General features: G+C 38.0%; 1 protein-coding gene across 8 annotated transcripts in view; it reads left to right on the plus strand.

Annotated features, from left to right (window-relative positions):
• The window catches only part of LOC102237979 (janus kinase and microtubule-interacting protein 1), a 45,618-nt gene that overhangs the window by 16,391 nt on the left and 9,264 nt on the right, over positions 1-19,963 (plus strand). For 4 of the 8 annotated variants that reach the window (XM_023328483.1, XM_023328484.1, XM_023328487.1 and 1 more), the window contains exons 3-24: positions 830-1,162; positions 2,023-2,184; positions 3,639-3,851; positions 4,267-4,380; positions 4,623-4,769; positions 5,928-6,098; positions 6,638-6,697; positions 7,787-7,915; positions 8,666-8,794; positions 8,876-8,959; positions 9,731-9,793; positions 10,198-10,296; positions 11,175-11,276; positions 11,369-11,422; positions 11,510-11,575; positions 11,729-11,797; positions 12,003-12,080; positions 13,027-13,236; positions 13,921-13,986; positions 14,684-14,760; positions 14,861-15,367; positions 15,845-16,032. In XM_023328483.1, the coding sequence (XP_023184251.1) occupies positions 830-1,162; positions 2,023-2,184; positions 3,639-3,851; positions 4,267-4,380; positions 4,623-4,769; positions 5,928-6,098; positions 6,638-6,697; positions 7,787-7,915; positions 8,666-8,794; positions 8,876-8,959; positions 9,731-9,793; positions 10,198-10,296; positions 11,175-11,276; positions 11,369-11,422; positions 11,510-11,575; positions 11,729-11,797; positions 12,003-12,080; positions 13,027-13,236; positions 13,921-13,986; positions 14,684-14,734 (2,400 nt within the window). In that variant the 3' untranslated portion in view covers positions 14,735-14,760; positions 14,861-15,367; positions 15,845-16,032. Of the gene's footprint in view, positions 1-829; positions 1,163-2,022; positions 2,185-3,638; positions 3,852-4,266; positions 4,381-4,622; positions 4,770-5,927; positions 6,099-6,637; positions 6,698-7,786; positions 7,916-8,665; positions 8,795-8,875; positions 8,960-9,730; positions 9,794-10,197; positions 10,297-11,174; positions 11,277-11,368; positions 11,423-11,509; positions 11,576-11,728; positions 11,798-12,002; positions 12,081-13,026; positions 13,237-13,920; positions 13,987-14,683; positions 15,368-15,844; positions 16,033-16,288; positions 16,424-18,254; positions 19,149-19,963 lie in introns of those variants that run through there. The other 4 variants (XM_023328485.1, XM_023328488.1, XM_023328482.1 and 1 more) reach the window with 4 other exon arrangements.

The raw sequence follows: 19,963 nt of genomic DNA on the forward strand, positions 1-19,963 counted from the left end.
ATAGAAGTTAAATTCTTTATAAAAATCCTTTCCAGAAATTTCTGGATGCAGAAGCCTGTTTTTAAACACAACAATCTGAAGCATATTGTCAAGTGATGATTGGCAAGTTATTTATTTCAGGGTTTTTTTGTCATCTATGTTTAACCTGCAGAAATATCACTTAATCAGCCAACTAAACTAGATTCAACTGGCATAACTGAACACCCTAATACTTTCTGTTAAAAATCTCATTCTCTTAGGCTATTAATGGCATATTTTTCTTCCCTTTCATAAACTCATTGTAATGAGTAGTTTGATAATCAGTGATGTTCAGGTAAACCAAAAATCCTCTACATTGAATCTGAATTCATTGAAGCCCCTGAAAATCCTCAGCACATATTTACAGCTTTGTTTATGACCAACCTGGTTTTCAATATCAAGTTCTGCTAACAATAACAAAAGAAAGTTCCAAAGGAAAGATGTCTTTCACTTGCAGGATCTCTCCCAGGAGGAAGGACTGCTTCTATGTAACTATATCCTCCTGCTGACATGCACACTCCCTTCATGATCTGTTTTTATCCTTCATTGTTTTATTTGGACAATGTCTGTAACCTCACATGACTTTTGTTTGCTCAGGGCGTTTGGCACAAGTGAAAACTATGTTGTTTAATTATAGATGAAAAACAACTAAATACATATACATGCTTATTTTCCATAGATGGATTTCACACTTACAGCAGACATGTTTAAGGCAGGCTTTCACTTTACAGATTAGTAAACATTATGGCAATTGAACAGTTTTGATGTTTGGGCGGCAATAGTATTGTTTTTGGTGTCCACTTTCTCACAGGTGTGTAAGCTCCGAGAGCGTCTGCAGGAACAGCGACAGGCCCGGGAGCTTGAACAACACAAACATGCTGTAGCACTCACTGACCTGCGTGCCAAACTCCACGAAGAAAAACTACGCGAAATATCGTCTGCTCGCGAGGCTCTAGGGCGGCAGCATGAAGCTGAGCTAACCCGGGCGATCAAGATCCGGGACACAGAGGTGCAGAGGCTGCAGGGACTTGTAAACGCACTGAGAGATGGAGCAGCTGACAAGCTTAAAAACGCCCTTCTAGGAGAAGCTCGGGAGGAGGCTAGGAGAGCTTTTGATGGGGAGAGGCTAAAGCTTCAGCAGGAGGTGGGTTCATTCATGTGTCTCTGATAGAGAACTTTATATTTTCATTTTTCTTCACAGTTTGTATTTCTTTGGTTTTGGTGTTTTTGTACTGACCACCAGTCAATTCTTCAACACTTTTGCGATGTTAAGTGCCCGCTTTTAAGTTTCTATAATCTACTCATTGCCTGTTGTAATTCAGTATGACTCCAATAAGCAAGAGTTATGTTATGGTCAGAGATGAAAATTTGTTCTATTGAAAGAATTTGACTAAATGGGAATCAGGACCACAATTATTAGGAACACGGTGCTATGTAAAGTCTGTACAACATATCCAATTTTACTGCAGATTTTTATCATTTTTCCTAATAATTTGTCAATATATTTAACTAATATACTTAAACTGATACGCAACTCTCATGCACATGGATATCATATTTTTTATGTGCCATAAATACCTTGCGCAGGTCTAATGTGGGGATACAAATTATTAGTTTTCCAGAGTTTTCATTATTTGTTCATTCTCTGTGGTTTTTGAAATCATAAATGCCCAACAGATTTTGTGTAGCTTTGTTGGCTCTGTTTATTTAAGTAATTATTAAGCTACATGTACTGGGAATAAATGTGTGAATGTGTGCGGGTGTGTCAACATTCCTGTGATACTTCAGACACCTTTTGTAAATTTGTTGGTGAAAAACAGGAAGCAAGTTGGAAAGTATGCCAAGTTATTGTTTTACTTTGTGTTTTCTAGACAAACAGCATTAACCATTACAGCATTTTAATGGGATGACAAGTATTTATAAATATATGAACCTCTGTCTGGGTTGTTTATACTTTACATTTTTTTTTATATTAATTTATGTGTGCGGGTCTTTATGTTTTAGATTCAGGAGCAAAAAACAGCCAGGAAGCAGGCTGAGGAGGCGTTGGCAAATGCTCTGCAAGCTGATAAAGCTAAAGCAGCTGATCTACGCACAGCTTACCAACAACACCAGGATGAAGTTCATCGCATTAAGCGGGATTGCGAGAAAGACATTCGCAGGCTGGTAAGACTGTGTTAAAGAGGAATAACATATAGACTCAGAGAGTCCAAGTTATGTAAATATTCAGAAAATTTCTAGCAAAATCCAAAATTAGAAACAGTTTAAATAATTAACAGTAAATGTCCTTGTTATTTTACTTCACATTAGCTATGACCTTAGGCGCCGTATGGGATCTTAGAGCCTGAAGAGCCAGATTACCATTCATGTTTACATGGACATGTTTGCTCTTTGGGAAATAACAGTTAAGCTAAGCTGCATGTGTTTGAACTTAGGGAGGAACCTGGAGACAAAACAAGAACATATAAACTTTTTTCACAATAAAAAATAACCAATCGTATGGCTATCTACACTTACTGTTACACTAAGGAATCCATGTTATCATTCCTACAAATTATAACATTTGTAGGACAAATGTTCTCCTACAAATGCTCTGCAGCAAAGATTGTGAAGTTTAAACCAATTTTCCATATTTTTGTTTAAAAAACTTTGTCATAAATGACATTTTGTTTTGAAATGTAAAAAGCAAATCTATCATTCCTAATTCTTAAAGGATTATACCATTAATTTCCAGTTATTTACTGAAAGCTATATCATCAAAACTATAATTTATGAGAATTAGATACTGTGCTATGAATAAAAGAGTATTAAACAGCCATATGATTAAAATAAAGCCAAAAACTCTAGCATCAATACTTATATCCTGATTCCTGTAGTTGTAACACTCATAATATGTAGTATCTGCACTTTTATTGTCCAACCATATCCTGAGTATATTTGAATATCATTGAGAGTCGTCTCAAACTGACCTGTTCTGCTGATGAAGTTTAGTCCCAGCTTAGAGCTTATCTTTTGAATGTTGTGTGAAGGTTGGAGACCAATTGTCTGCTGTGAGTTTATATTCACCATCCTGTCCTTATCTCCAAGAACAGAAGCCTGCACACCTGTGTCAGTTACTCATTAACAACCCTAAATGTTGCAGGACTATTATAACAGTCATCATTGTTAATATAGGAATGTTTGAGCAACACTAAAGGAAAGCAGAATGACTCATTGTCAGATGAACACAGGAAACACTGGTGTTAAAGAACAAAATACGGAGGGAAGTCAGATAGTTCACAATGCCAGACACAAACAAGGCTCTAAAATTAGTCAAAGCTAAAGCAAAATAATTTATGGTCTCTTATTTTGCTACTTGTGTTTAGAATGGTCAGTGTGCAGTTTATGTTAAAGTTAGTTATTCCTTTATGTAAAAGAAAATGTAAGGTGGTCTGGGTGGATCAGTTAGTAGAGCGGGTGCTTTTATTGAACTACTGTTTAGAAATGGCCAATAGTGCCAAAATATAAAAAGAAAAAAAAAACAAAATCATTATTGAGTCCTAAACAAAACTTTCTGAAGCAAAGTGTTTTTTTGATTCACTTTCTAAGTGTTTTCTGTCCCTGTTCAATGCTTTTCATAGATGGATGAGTTAAAGGCAAAGGACCGGGTGGTGTGTACTCTGGAGAGGGAGTTGGGGCTGCAGGCTGGCTATGCCCAGAAGCTCCAGCTTCAAAAGGAAGCCCTGGATGAACAACTGGGACAGGTACGAGAGGCTGAGAAGTACAACCACGGCAGCCCCAAGCGAGAGGTGGTGCCTGGCCTGGGAGAAAATCCAGACCTGCTTAATAACCAGGTAGGACTGCACAGACACACAGCTGAAACCATACACGTGCACAAGCATTGTCAGCATTGTTAGGAAGAACCATTGAATCACTAAACATTTTAAACCCTTATTGGTCATTATATTACCTTCTTTCAGTACATTATAGGAGTCAGCACATCTGTAATGTAAATGTTTAAGGGATGTTTGTATCATGTAGCTGCAAAGTGTCTTTACGTATTGACAGAGTTGTCCCACCGTTCAAAGTTAATCCACAGTTAAAACATGTTGACTGTTTTCTCACACATTTACATTCACACTGTTAAAATGTCAACTCATCTTTCATCCTATCCTCCTTCCTGTCCACCTCCATTATCTGCTGGCCTGCATGTGTCCCCTTTTTCAGTTGTTGTCTTCCTTTTTCTCCCCTCACCCTCCTGCCCAACAGGAGGTGGACGAGCGGGACATGAGGAGATTCCAGCTGAAGATTGCAGAGCTCCACTCAGTCATTAGGAAGCTGGAGGACAGAAATGCACTTCTGGCAGATGAGAGGAATGAACTAGTGAGAGACACCCTTGCAGTTGTATATACGATCAAAGGAAACATTTTCTTTATACATATTGTTTTGATAAGGTCCATAAATATACATGCATAAGAATGTGTAAGCAAAAGTGTGATTTTTGAAATATGTATTAAAACATTTAACTTTATTTTTAGCCCTCCTGAACATGTTGGAATTCTGAGTCAGCAGAGGTCAAGACTTAAGATTACCGTTTCCCCACCCTGTTTCCTTCCTCTGTTCAGCTGAAGCGGGTGCGAGAGGCAGAGAGCCAAATGAAGCCCATGTTTGAGAAGAATAAACGGCTGTCCAAGAAGAACGATGACCTCTTACAAACGCTACAGCGAATGGAGGAGAAACTCAAGAACTTGAGTCGAGAGAATGCAGAAATGGTGAGTTGACACTGTCTGAATTTTCTCACTTTTCCTCTTTCTAGTTGAAGGTCCAAATCATTGAATTTAGGTGTTCTGGTCACTTCCATTGCCTCATGTCCAGAAAATCCAGCACCTATTCATGCAAACTGCTTTCATGAACATTAGTGAAAAGGCAGGTGCTCTCAGGAGCTTAGTGGATTCCAGTATTGTTCTGGGACAGGATGCCAACTGTGTAGTAAACCCATTTGGGAAACTTACTACTAAATATTTCAGTCGACTGTAAGCAGTGTTACAACAAAGTGGAAGTGTTGGAAATAACAACAACTCAATCATGAAGTTCTAAGCTAAATAAAATCACAGCGGTCAGCAGAGTCCACAGAGGTCTGTGGCTTTCTGCAGAGTTAGCATCGACAGACCTCCGAACTTCACTCGACCTTCTAATTAGCTCGAAAGCAGTGTGTAGAGTGCATCATTATACAGGTTTTCATTGTCCAATGCTTGGATTAGTAAGTATAATACACACCTTTGGATGCAGTGGAGTGAAGCATGCAATATTCTACTCTTTAATTCTTATATCTGATCTATATTGTAGACATTATGCTTTAAATATTTTATTTTATATTTTTATGACAGATTTATTATGCTTTTTTGAGATAATTACTATGAGCACAGTAAAGAAGTGACAAAACAAAGTTTTAAAAAATTAATCAATTGTTTTGGGAGTGCATCTGTCACTGCCTACAGTCAGATTCTCACAACCACAACAGCTGCTCTAAAAATAAAACTTAACCATTATTAAATGGGCTACTTCTCTAAACTACTCTAAGCATTGTAGTTATACTGCCAGCTATGGGGGTTTGTTAACATCATCAGTCAGAGTTTAATGTATGTTATCATCATAATCTCAATTTGTGTGCATTTTTCACTGCTAATGCCCAGGAGCATGCCTCACTTTTCTGTTTTTGAGTTCCTCATTCAGTCTGTGATCATTATCAGAGCTCTTTTCTGCCACTCAGTAAAATACCATTGTGAGCCCTAAGCAATGCCGTCACATGGATAAGCTGTATGATTGTATTAATGGTATTAGAAAGCTTTTTGTCCAGTAGGAAACAGGACCTCTAGTGGCAGTTAAAGGAACAGCATTAAACCTGATTTGGCTCTTCATTCTGTCCCCAGAAGGAAAAGGCTTCTTCCTCTCGGCCACCCTCACAGCACCAAACCACTCAGCCTCAGTTAAAGCGACCAAGTTCCTTGACAGACCTTAGTCACGCCCATGAGGAACAGGAAGTGGAGTTTCTCAAGCTGCAGGTTGCTGAGCAGCGTGGCATTATTGAAGAACTAACACAGGTTATGTTTTTCTGACTTTCATTTATTTAATATGGTTAAAATGAACTGGTTTAGCAATATATTTCTTTATTTTTATATATAAAGTACACATGTAACAACTTTGTGTGATGTACTTTTAATGTATTCTCCATCCGGATGCATTCATTCCATCCATATTTTTAGATGCGTCATGTAAAAAGTACAGTGCATATCCATTAGCTTTAATTCAATTTGACCTACTTACCCATATTAGAGAGTAATGGGCCGCACTCCCAAACCAGTTAGTGTTTTGTGCCCTGACTGAAATGTGACTTGTTTTTACTCTATCAGCAGTGAATGTCTCTGTTTTTAAAGGTTGCTCTCCTGTTCTTTAAGTATCTTTCAGCATGAAAAGTCAAACAGCTATTTTTATTTCACTGCCCTGTAGTTTGGGAAATATCTAATGAATACTTTTTTATTATGTATTGTATACTTATGAGTGGCCATTCTTTGATTTACATCCAGTGTTGTCTGAGTTTGGAGTCAGATTTTGACAAACTTTGGTGTTTTTCTTTTTTCAGGAACGTGACCGATTAGTGATGAACAAGAAAAACCGACGGAAAGCAACCAAACTGCCCAAAGTATGTTTTAATATTGCTTTACCACAACCGTAAGCCAACACTGTGTCACTAAGCAACTATCCTATCTGTGGCTGACAGATCCTTAAGTATTTCTTCAGTTAGTACTCGGTGTGTGTTTCTGACTAATTAGGCTCCAGGGACAATAGAAACAACATAAGGATACACTCCTGCTTGAATAATCTTCACAGCTGAATAAAAATTATTTTAGTCTTTTTCAGTTTCTGTTTATTTATTGCTGCTTAGGAAATCAAGTAGGTTTTTCTTTTAAAGGAGAAACCAGGTAGAAATTTTTTTTGATTTAGGTGAAGCTGTTGGAAAATTTAATTGCTTTGACGTGCGTGCATATGACTGGGCTTGTTTGAACTAATCTGTCAAGGGACATTTCAAAGTCACGGATGCTGCTGGGAGGAGGAGTCTCCTGCTGCATTGTATTTTCTCCATCTCTCCTCACAGATAGGTTTTTAGCTTGAACCACTAGACAAGAGTTGGAGACAGTCGCTTGGATTTTTAGACAGAAACTTGGACCATTGTGCAAATTTTTAGGAATATAGAACACATGCCTAATACTCCAGGCGAGGGAGAAAAACCCAGCTGCTGACTTTTGGCTTTTTTGGAGTGGTTTGACAGTAGCCAGAAGCTCCATTGTCTGTTTTTCCATTTTGCGTGGGAGTGTGAGAAAAGCAGATTTAATCTTCCGAACATCACTGAAGCCTTGGATAGTATTTAGAGTAGCTGCTGTAGTCCAGGAAATAACAGATGACTTCTGAGGACATTTCGTTTTCCATTTAGTGTTGGTGCTGTCGTTTTGGATCATGACAGAATACATCCTTCTTACCCTCTACTTCTCCTCCTTCATTTGTCTCTGTGCCTTAGTTTGCCTTTATTTTTCTGGTTGCCAGGAGATGACTTATAAACATGATGGTAAGAACAGAAGTTATGCAAATAAGGATTCAGTTTGTCTGATTTGCTAGAAATTATAGTATTGAATGGACAAAATATGAATAAATGGATAGAAGTTACTAACAAAGACATAACACGTTTTGAGAGATTTATTCACAATATAGATTCTCTCTCATACTTTTCCCACAGAGGCATGTTGTGGAGACATATTTTGGATTTGATGAGGAATCAATAGACTCTGAGACCTCATCACTTACGTCTTTTAACACTGACCTGACTGACCGCACACCTGCCACACCTGAGGAAGATTTAGAAGAGGTAATTCTTTGTCTGCCTTAACAAAGTATTATACTCTTCAATTATAACAACTGAATGAAATATTGGCAATGGTTTGGTTTGGGATTCTCATGGTATATTCTTAATAAAAGTACCACGGTTTCATGGTGTCACAGTATTAATGCAAAAATCTAAATAGGTTTTAGATATTTTAAAAAAGCCCTACATAAAGGCTTTTGTGTAGAACACAAAAGCAAAAGAAATTCCTATTGCTGTAATACCTTATTTCACAAGGTATTACACTTGTGCATGAAACTTGTTCAGCTTTCTTTACGGTGTATTAAAGCTATAATTTGCTGATATACAGTAAGTCAGTTAGTTATTCAGGTCATTTGCAATGAGAAGTAGTATTTGATCTGTTAGCTTAACTGATGAGAATCCTGCCTGAAGTTTAAGGCTCTTTATAAAAGTAATAGATATTTCTCTTTATGTTTTTGCATTGTTTCTGTGCTTTTCAAGATGATAAATATTACCAAACAGGTGAATCTGTATTCCTCGTAAGTTTCTATTAGTATTTTTTCACCCAGCTGATTAGCAAGCAGTGCACAGCAATATCTGGGGGATTGTTACCTTACTCTTTTTCTGACATCTGATTAAAAGCATAAATATTGAACGAATGTTTTAGTAGTTTTAAACCTTGGCTCATCTTGATAACTGGTGAATGCCTTCCAAGAAAAAGACATTTAAAATTTGTTAAGTGTGTATGTTTGACCCTTTTCATTTTTTTGACAGACTGTTTCCCGTGAGGAGTCAGAGCTCCGTTTCCGTCAGCTCACCAGAGAGTACCAGGCTCTGCAGCGAGCTTATGCTCTCTTGCAGGAGCAGAGTGGGGGAACTTTAGATGCTGAAAGGGAGGCCAGAGTATGTATCTGCTTTTTTTCCTTTACTGTTTTGATTTGTGGATATAAACAAAACTTTTAAATTCTGCTTATTCTCCCACAGACACGTGAGCAGCTCCAGATGGAGCTCAGCAGCTGCCAGGCAAAGATTGTAGACCTGGAGAAGGCCCTGGCAGAGAGTGGACAGGTAATAAAGACGGGGGATGGGGACAGGAGCCTAGTGGTCCTGCTCTTGCTGGCCCTCCTGCATGTCTGTTTGGCTGCTCTGCTGCTGGGATGGCGTTATGTTGACCAGGTGTTCCGCAGAATCTTGTGATAACACCTCCTGCATGTTCTCAGCTTTGTGACTGCACACTCTGCTTGTGGTAAATTGACTTGAATTGGTTTTGAATTGATGAGGATCTCAGTGTCATAGTGTCCTAGTTTGCATTGTTTGTGAAACAATCATGATAGAAGAAAATGCAAAGGTTATTTAAAAAAAAGTTATTTGATATTCTATATAGTGGTGCACCATAAAAACAAATAAGCATGATGTCTAAATAAAGTTCATTGTAAAAAAAACCCAAAACAAAATACTTGTTTTTCTGCATGTTGCATGTTCTAATGTGGCTTGATGCAGCTCTGTTCCTCCGATTTGCTTTTCTGCTATATTTCATCTCAGATTGCCTTCGTTTCTCTCTTACTGTGAACTCTTGTTGGATGTAGCTCTATTTTCTGTTTTCACAAGAGTGGGTTTTCTTTGCCTGGATCAATAAACTGATGTTACTCATACTCTGCTCCTGTCTTTTTGTTGCATCTGCATGTGCCAGTCAGATGTATCTGCGATGGCACTGAACATAATGTTTTGGTTTTGTTGGGGATGTTTGCTGACATCTTCGTTCTTTAGTCACTGGGGACATTTTAATCCCTCTGCTGCCAAGTCCTTCCTTGCTGATGTTGTGCTTGGTTGTTATGGCAGGATTCAAAGTGGGTGGAGGAGAAGCAATACTTGATCAGGACCAACCAGGATCTGCACGAGAAGGTAGATTATGTAGTCTACAATCACTTATCTGAGCATAAGCTGTTCAGTTGATGATTCTTTTACTGAGGATTATTCTTCAGTAAATGCAGTAAATTTCAGAGTTTGAGTAGCAAAACAAACGCTATACTGCAATGTGGCCTTACTTTAGGAAGATTACCTCTGATTTTTGTAGAAATCCTTTCCTTTCCTTTCTAAGCATAAATAGCTTAAGACCTCACTGGATCAAAGGAACTATAATTAAGCTCTCAAAAGAAAGTAATTAAAATAGCAAAGAACTACAAGAACTTCTTACCATCTTTAAATTTCATTTAACTTTTAAACTGTTTGTTTAGAAGTAAATGGTTTTGTTATGAAAACCTTTATCCGCCTTGTTCTGTAACATTTCTGAACCTTTGTGTCTGTAGATTTGTGCACTGCAGCAGGCTGAATCTCGGCTACAGGCTGAAGTTCAGGACGCCAGGGACCAAAATGAGCTGCTTGAATTCAGGGTGCTTGAACTGGAAGTAAGAGACTGTCCCTCCATCAAACTGTCAGCAACAGGCGATAATAACAATCTCAGTTCCAGGCGCAAAACATACATACAGTGACCCATCAGACATGCATGCATAACTTTTATCAATACTGTTCCTCACTGTTCCTTATTTGTATGCTCCTGTGTTATCCTGATTTTTTTTTTTTTTTTGCATGGCAGCTGTTTGCATACCCATCCACTCAACTGGATTTGTTTATGTCCTTGTTTTATGAACAAATATGTGAAGATAAATATTATTTTCTAAAGAAATAAAAGATATTTAAGTTCACCATCCATTTCAAACTTTGAGTTTGTCATTTTTTATGTGCTTCTAATTTATGTGCTTTTTATGCTTCTAATCTTAATAAAAAAAATTTAAAAGGTAAAACTTGTATTTTAACTATAAAAGGATGATTGCGACACTAGAATGATTTTGTATTTTGTAAGGATTAGGCTGAGTAAGTCTGATATTTGTCTGTTGAGGTAAATATAATTGCATCACTATATTTTATTACAAATTATTTTGTTTTTGTGCAGCAGTTCTACCTGGCAGTAGGAAAGAAATGTCAGATTGCATTTTTAGTTTCCAGTTTTTAGCATGCATCCCTGTCGATTTGTTTGAGTTTACCTCCATCGTTTTGGCAGATCCTGACCAGTAGTTTCACTGTCATGTAAGTAAATCCTCATTCCCTTCCATCTCACTGCATTCTCTTTTCACATTGAATATTATTGATTTTATTCATTTAATTATGCAACACAGTAAATTTATAAATCATTACTGCCAGACAGTAATGATTTATAAATTATTACTGTATGGCAATTTTCAAAAAAACATATATTTAGTTTTGAGATGGTATCTGTTTTTACAAGGAGAGGGAACGCAGATCTCCTGCATTCAATCTCCACATGTCGGCATTCCCTGAGAATAGCAGCAGTGCCCTGCAGACCTACTGCCACCAGGAGGGAGTGAAGGTAACTCACCCATCTAAAAAAGTTTTTTGGTTTTTTTACCTTCAATCCTGTCGTTAGGTAATGGTAAATTTCCACATTTTCTTTCTGTGCAGGATGTAATCATTCCCGAGTTGATGAAAAAGCTGGATATTCTGGGAGACAATGGAGTTAGTTTGATCATTATTGTATTTTTAAAGCTAGCATTACTGATCAGTCTGCATATTTCTCATAAATCTTCCTTTAAATTTTTGCAGAACCTCAGAAATGAGGAGCAGGTGGCAGTGATCCAGGCTGGCACTGTGATCTCGCTCTGTGAAAAGGTGAATCAAAGCCTCTCTGACTTGTTGCGTTTTTGGTGACACTCTGTGGACAGTTGCGGTACTGCAATTGTAACATTAACCTGCTGATTAACCTATTTTTAAAAATAGGTTAAAAAGGCGATTTAATAATCGCCTTTGTCTTTTGATGCACAGTGGTTGAAGCAGGTAGACAGCACTGAAGCAGCACTGACTCAGAAGATGATCGACCTTGAAAACGACAAAGTATGAGACAAATTCAGACTTCTGTTGTTTTTCCAACTGTTACCCATGTTGTAATTAAAAGCCATAATCATTAGATTAAATTTCTAGAGTGATAAAAATTCATAAAACTAACTTACCATTAGTAATTTTATTTCATATTTATATTGACTTCCAGTATTACATGGAGGATGCTCATTATTTTGAGTATTTTGCTATTTTGTTGCAGGAGTTGTTCAGTAAGCAGAAGGGATTCCTTGAAGAGGAGCTGGATTACAGGAAGCAAGCATTGGATCAGGCTTACATGGTATGAGTCCAGTAGGTGTACCATGCCGTTTTGGTTACACCTGCAGTAGTAATACTTTTATTAGTAAATTAAATTAAAAACTTGGATAATTTGATGAAAGCTGTGTGAAGAGCGTCATTGCACTATAAACTGGTTAAAACATGTAAGGGCACAACATTGTCATTTCAGCATGTAACATAAACATTGAGGAGCCCATTAATTGTCATGAATGCAACATGTTTCATAGAAATAACATTTCTCACATTGTGTTGGGATACTGCATCTTTTACAACATAAGTCCAAATTCTGTGATTGGTCTAGGACACTCAGTTGGTTGGGGTAATTACATGCTTCTGGCCTGATCTGATTTTTCTCTTAGATGAAGGCCTTTTACCCACTTAATCCCTGTCCATCATCTAAGCTGCATATGTTTTATTACTATTATTGTTTTAAGGTATTTTATTGTTAAGTGTTTCTCAACCAGAGGTTAATTAATTCAAGAGAAAATGAATTTATTAACACAGAAGCTAAACCCATGTTCTCTTTTAATTTACTTACACATTTATTTAAGAGAAGTGAAGACTTCAGTCAATCTCCATGTTCTAACCATTTTATTTATTCACTTTTTTATTTTAAGGTTTTATTTGATGTTTTTTCCTTTGTTTTATTGTATTACTGTAAACTGGACTGTCCTAGTGAAGAATGAGAATGTAAACAGTTAATGTTAATAAAAGGATTGCTTCATAAGTGTTTAAATCTAAACAGGAAGCACTATTAGCTGGAACGTTGTTCCCTATATCTATCATGGTCACAGTGCTGTGTGTATGTGCGTGTGTGTTTCTGTGCAATCTGGGTTTCCGTTTGTCTGTGCTGCCATGTGCATGCCTGTTTGTTTCTGTGCATGTGCATGTGCACCCCTGCCGGTGTGTGTGTTTTTGTACCTGTGTGGACGTGGCTGGCTGTGCAGAGGATCGAGGAGCTGGAGGCCACGCTGTATAGCGCTCTGCAGCAGGAGCAGCCGGCATGCCAGGCGGTGGCCGAGTCGCTGACAGACAGGCAGAGGGAGGAGCTGAGGCTAGCTGTGGACAAGTTGCGCCGTCAGATTCTCCGGCAGAGCCGGCAGTATGACAGTCAGATCTTACAGGAGCGCATGGAGCTCCTTCAGCAGGCCCAGCAGGTAAGGCTCAAACCAAACCCGGTCAGGTTGTCGAGTCCTGCCTGTCCTCAGTCTGATCCCTGATAACTGTCTGAAACCTCTGATGCCACCAGAGCTCTGGTGCTTTGAAAAAGATGCAGTATCCCTCTGTGTTCTCCCTGTAACTCTGTCTGAAATGGAAGAGCAAAAGATGAGACAGACTCAAGTTATTAATGTGTGACTGTGTGTGTTTCATTGTGAATTTAGTAGCCTCACTCCTAGTAGTATTCTCCCACTAAAGCAGCACCTTTTTAGATTTACGCACTTTTGTGTTTGTTATTGTGCACCTGTTATTCATTAACCACATCAACACCTTAGAGGTCATTCAAACCTGTTGTACTCAGACTCATTACCATGACAAAATCTAACAAAGGAACACTTTGAGCACTAATACATCATAAATGCACAATACTAACTCACTCTTAATGTCTAAACAAATAGGTCTGAAGCATATAGGTGCCCATTAAGTATAGATTCTACTGCCTGGGACAAAGAAAGGTGCATCACCTTTACTATTCCGTCTACTGTGTAAATGTTGTGGATGCTCATTTTTATCCAGCACTTTTAAAATAAAGCATAATAATTAGATGTTATGATTTTAAATAGATTCATGTTAATATTTTAAGATATTTTGACCAGCTAACTGCTTTTGTCTTTGTGTTGCAGAGAATTAGAGAGTTGGAGGACAGGATTGACTTGCAAAAGAGACAAATAAAGGAAATAGAAGAAAAGGTACAAGTTCAGATTTTTTGAGGATACTTTCTGCCATGACTGGTGAAGCAAGTGTGTTAAACAATTTTGCAGTTTTTACTGTGGTTTTCTCAGGTCCTTATACCCCTATTATGGTTTAACATTTTGATGAGGCACAGCCACATATTTTAATATTTTAACCCGTTAGCTGTCACCCTCAAAATGATTATATGTAATAATGTAGTTCTGGCTGTAATTTTAGGGCCACTGACCTGCTGAAAAAGGAATCTTCACTAAAGTCTCAAGTCTTTGCCGCTCACATTTAAGGATGCATTTAATGTGGTCCAAATTTTGATTGACTTTCTTGTCCATTAATGGTGTTTTGGGGTAATGCACAGTGTTAGTTTTCTGCACATGTAAGATTTTGCATGTAAACCACCATAAAAATGCACCACACACAATTTTATTTATTTTTCAATTTAAAACAAATTTTTAAAAATATGTCTAAATTCCTTTCCACTTTCCAAATGCTTACCACTGTGTTAGTAAAGTACACAAAATCCAAGGAAATGATATTAAAGTTTGTGGTTGTAACAGATTAAATCTAAAATTATGTTCAAGTTGTGTAAAGATTTTTCTCAGGCACTGAAGCTACTGTGCTGATGTTGTGCCTATTTGACATCTTTTGTTCTTCTCTCTCCTTTTTGTCATCTTCCAAAAAACCTAAATCCCCCTTTAGTTTTTGTTCCTTTTCTTATTTTTCTCTTTGGCATTTATTCTTTGGCCTTAATGGAGGTGACCATGGACACTCATGAGGTAAAGACTCTGACCAGAATTTACTACATTCTAGTTCTTAAAACATAGGAACGATGGTTAGAAAAGTAATTGTAAAACTTTGCTGTTTTTGTTTTTGTAGATATTGACTTGCTGTGGAGCAAAGCAAGGAATCAAAACTTAATTCTTTTTTCTGTTTTGTTGACAGTTACAAACTTATGGCCTTTTTGATAATTGTGCACTTTGCAGAAGACCCCCTACTTGGAATGCAAGCAGATTTGAAATTTTTATAACCGTATATACTTGAGAGAGAAAAGTGACATAGTTTATTATTACAATTTTGCAATTGTCTTTGAACTTGAAGCATTGGACTTCTTTGTGGGGATAAAAACTGATCTATTGTGAGATCTGAACATTTTACTGAAGTGGAGAAAGAATGCCCCAGTGGAAAAGAAAAGCTGTGGGGAGGAGAAGTGAAAGTTCAGGGCTGAATGTGGGGGGTGAACAGGCTGAGTGCCAAATGGACGCGAAGGATTCTTGTAATGAGTCTGTGGAGTTTCTATGGAAACAGGAGTACAACTAAGTCCACATATCAGACATTGAACTTACTGGAAGGGGAAGACTTTAAGAGGTGGAAAAGCACAATCAGGTTTGTACAAAAGTTTATTTGGTTTTCTTCTCAAGTCTTTAGATAACACAAGCAAAGATTTGTTAAATTTGTCTACTGACTTTAATGTACAAACTAGTTAACTATTTGCCAGACTCACTGGGTTGCTTTGCAGTCCTAAAGCACAGGATCAATTTTTTTATGTTTGCATCAGGTGAGGTAATGACACTATAGTGATGATTAAATGGGCTTAAGGGAATTCTGCTAACATGCGCTACTGTCCTAAAGATTCATGGATGTGTCCTGCACAGTGATAAAGTAGGAGCTTTAGTATGCAGAATGATGATTAGGAGACGGGGTAACCTGAGCGATATCTCTGCCCAACAACTTGCCAGCAAGCTGCTGACATGTTGAATAATAGATGAAGATATTTTAAGTATATGAGTTTTTGTGTCAGAAATAAAAATTTCATTAATATAACAGGAAACCTCACTGACTTTGCCACTCTATGTTTCTCAGCCCATGTGTCGCAAGTAAGCTTTGCTCAGAAGACAGAGCCTGATCTACAGAGGATCACATGACCTCATCGGACAGAGCGGGTTCTAGAAGCAGCTGGGTTACTAGGAACTGACACGGACCTGCAGGTTCTGTATAACGTCGGGGGAGGACTTGAAGCACAAAGCCAGTTCAGTCATCCTGAGGAACAGGTGAGAACCCGGAGGAGATGGGATCCAGTAACACACCTGCTGCTATATACTCACTTTTGACTGAGGAGGTATCAGGTATCACACACACAACTGCCTGCACCCTGTCATGTAAACACAATGTGTTCAGGAGATTTTACCCATATCTCAAATTTTTTAATTTAGGAAAGTCTTTAAAATTTTGCTTTGAAAATTTGACTGAAAGGTGTGAATATGACATCATGTAAACGGCTGTTTTTAATCACGCTGTTGGCATCAGAGAGCTGCAGAACTCCAAGAGGAGCCTGCTGCCACGGCTTTGTCAGCTAGCGACTGCTTCTGAGCTCTCAGCATGCAGCTCTCTCACAAACTGGACCAGACACTCCACATGCTCAGACAGGAAGTCAGGATGATGGTGAGTTCTCTAGAAAATAATATCTTAACACTTTGTGACATTTTTGAAAATGTTGCTTTATAACTGTAATTCTCTGCAGTATGGAGTTGAAATGTTTGACAAAATTTCATTACATAGATCCAACAATGCAACATACTGCAGTCATGACTGTAAATTTTATTTGAAACCTTAGGAATACTTAGCGTCATTTTTGTGGTTTGAGTAAACTTCATGTTTTTGTTTTTTTTTTCAATTATCTTTTGCATATTTAATCTTTCACTACTTTTGAAGATCAAGTTCAGGCATTGGCGGTGAAATATATTTTTGGTAGATTGCAACCTAATTTATTTATTTGTATGCAAACCACATTTTACTCTCAGAACTCTTTAATATCAAAGGAAACTGAAAAACCAAAGAGGAGATCAGTTAACTAGAAAAGGTTGTTAAATCAGTTTCAGTAACTTTGATGTTAATAAGACTATGAACTGTTGGACTAGAGGGGATAAGATACAAAAACCTCCTTTACAGGATTGGTTTTATTGATGGTGGCCACAGACACCATCAATAAAATCTTTAGACAATTTTCCCTCTTTATTTTTTCTGTCTGTTTTTCTGCTAGTTTCACATTTGGTATGGGTCAGTGTTGCTACTAGGATAGGTTGAATAGGATTGCACATCAGTACATCTCTGCTTGGAAAGGTTTGCCATGTTACCCCAGTACCACATCTCAAGAACACAGATATAATTTCAGGAGACATTTAGAAAGCTGCAGATGGCCTTAACTTGTCAACATGACCGATGTCTTCTCCTTTTTACAAGGAACGGAATGAGTCGTACCAGAGCACTACAAAATGGCCTCCACCTAGTGTGAAAGTCCCAGACCAAACAATCAACAAGAGATGTTTTGAAGCCCATTGTCCTGTGGTTGGTCCTGTGCTCACTGCCTGGCAACATGAAGCATGAACATAAACAGTTTTCTCATTTACCATTGAACATCAGCATTGTGAGGTTTGCCACTGCATAGGCAACGGCATCCTGGGTTCCTCTAGGTTTATGTTGATGCCCAACCTCATTTGATGAGAGTAAGCAGTCATTTCCTGGAATACGGAGGGATATTACTCATCCTGAACCCAAATCCATTAAAACATGTCTTGTATATCAAGTCCAGTCCATCCAATGCTGCCAGTTCACAACTTGCACTGTCCATGAGCTCAGCAACCAGGTCCAGATCAGGGGAAGAGAACCAGAACACTGTCTTTTGATTGATTTTTTTTTTCTTTTCTTTCTTTTTGAGCAATGTGTTTTTATGATAGATGTTCCATTAGAGCTGGTGCATCTTAGGTAATTCTGAAATTCTCCAACATTAAATGCAGAGAAATGAAAACACATTGGACATTCATTTGAGCTGTTCAGTTTTCAAATGTTCTGTGTTTTGTGGCTGTTCAGAGTGAAACTGTTTCAGGGTAATGCTAGCAACACAGATACTGCAAGTTCATGTCATCATATAGGGATTTATGTTGCCATGTTGCACCTATAAATGCACATGGAGTCTAGATCCAATTAATACTAAAATATTTTTGAAACAATTTACACAAACATTTTTAAAAACATGGCAATGGAAAGAATGCTATTATGAGCATACGCATATTACAAAAATATTTTGAGTATAAACAATTGCTGAGCTTTTCAGTGAAAACAAATTACAAACATAAAAAATGTAATAACATTTGCTTGTGATGAATCACAAAGTAACGTCTGAAAGCCGCAACTTGCAAAAAGTTAATCTTTCACTAAATATGTGAAGATGAACTTTGCTTTGATATGTTGTTCTTCTCTCTCTGTTCCTAATCAGAGTCAAGAAAAGGAGCGAGAGGAGCATGTTTGGAGGGACAGGCTGCATCGCTGCCAGAGGCAGCTGAAGGCCAAAGACGAGGAGATGAGTCGTCAGGCCCAGTATTTTGAGAGCTTTAAAATCAAGCTCCAGCAGAAGCTCAACCTGGCCCGAGACAGAGAGCAGAGTCTGCAGAATCGCATCTACAGTTTAGAAAAGCAGTTACTGGATGTGACTGTTAGCTGTGCTACAGGAATGGCAACAATCACAGCTGTCAGAATTACAGCTGGGACTGTAAAACCCATGAATGAACTAGACAAGTTACCATCTATGAGAGGAGAGGGGGAAGGAGAGGAGGAAAACAAGGAAGAGAGGAAGAAACAGTGGCAGCCAAATGTGGGACCGTTGAGTAAAGAAAGGACAAAGGTTGATGAGAGTAAGACAGACTCAGTCATAGAGGGAGGACAAGACAAGGAAACAAAACATACTTCAAAAGAGGCCAGACTGCAAAGCTTCATTATCAGCCTGCAGGAGGATCTCAAGGTACTGCTGGAGAGAGAGGAGGAAGGGATGACTGAGCGGAGGAAACTGTTGGAGGAACTGCAGGAGGCCCAGGAGAACAGACACTTCCTGGGCTGCACAGTGGAGGAGATGAAGGCAGAGCTGCATCAACTAAGACAGTCAGAGAACTCCATGATGGAGGAGGTGGAGGACCTGAGAAAGGAGAACCAGAGTCTGCAGGAGATTCTCAGGGATGCAGGTCATTCCACACCTCAGCTGTCATCTCTAAAACCTGAGGCAATGTGTACCATTCCTGTAGTGAACTTGCCATGCTGCTGTCCGGATACACCAGTCAGCCCTCTGTCACCGGGGATGGCACTTGGACAATCTTCAACAGGAAGCCTAGTAGGAGAGGTGCGTAAGCAGCAACTAACTTTTTCATCACATTTCATGTGATTATTTTGTTGAGCTCAAAATTTTGTTTATAATCAAACTGAGAAAATGTAGATGGTAAGAGACAAAAAAGTGCTCATAATAATCTAAAAACTGCTTCAAATGAGCACCACCTCTAATGTAATGTACCGAGGAACCCCAAATATTAGTGAACTTTTTAGGTTAAAATGAGTGACAGGAAAGCATAAAACTTTCCACAAGTCAATGAGCTATCTGGTGCTGGACAGCTGCAGTCTTCCTATAGAAAATAATGCTCTGTCTCATTAAAATAGCTAGCTGCTCATTCTATAAATGTAAAAAAAAAAAATAAATCTAATTAAGCCAAAGTATATATTTAGAGATAAAACAGGTTATTTTTGCTTAACTGTGCATGTTTCAGAAGGTTGTAAATCAGTATGTTTCTGATCTAAACGTAGAAAATCATCTGGCAAAACCTATTCAACTGGTTCACTTGGAAGAAAATCATATTAGTGTTGACCACATATATTTTATTGTCATATTTTTTCCTACAAAAAAAATCTTACAAGAAATGTGCTTCAGATAATTCTGAAAACAGGAAAAAATTTATCTAATGCAAGATTATATACAAGATCATATTTTTGTATGCATCAAAGCATGTGTTCTAATCTATCCATAAGACTACTTTCTCTTGTTTAATGTATTTATAGAGGTTAATTGTAGGTTTTTCCTCACTTGTTGTATGGGGGGGAGGGGTCATTCAGGGTAAAAATGGCCCGTTAAATGGAACATCTCTTATGACTTATGCATAGATATTA

This window comes from Xiphophorus maculatus, chromosome 23 (assembly GCF_002775205.1).
Source record: "Xiphophorus maculatus strain JP 163 A chromosome 23, X_maculatus-5.0-male, whole genome shotgun sequence".
Classification (NCBI taxonomy): Eukaryota; Metazoa; Chordata; class Actinopteri; order Cyprinodontiformes; family Poeciliidae; genus Xiphophorus; species Xiphophorus maculatus.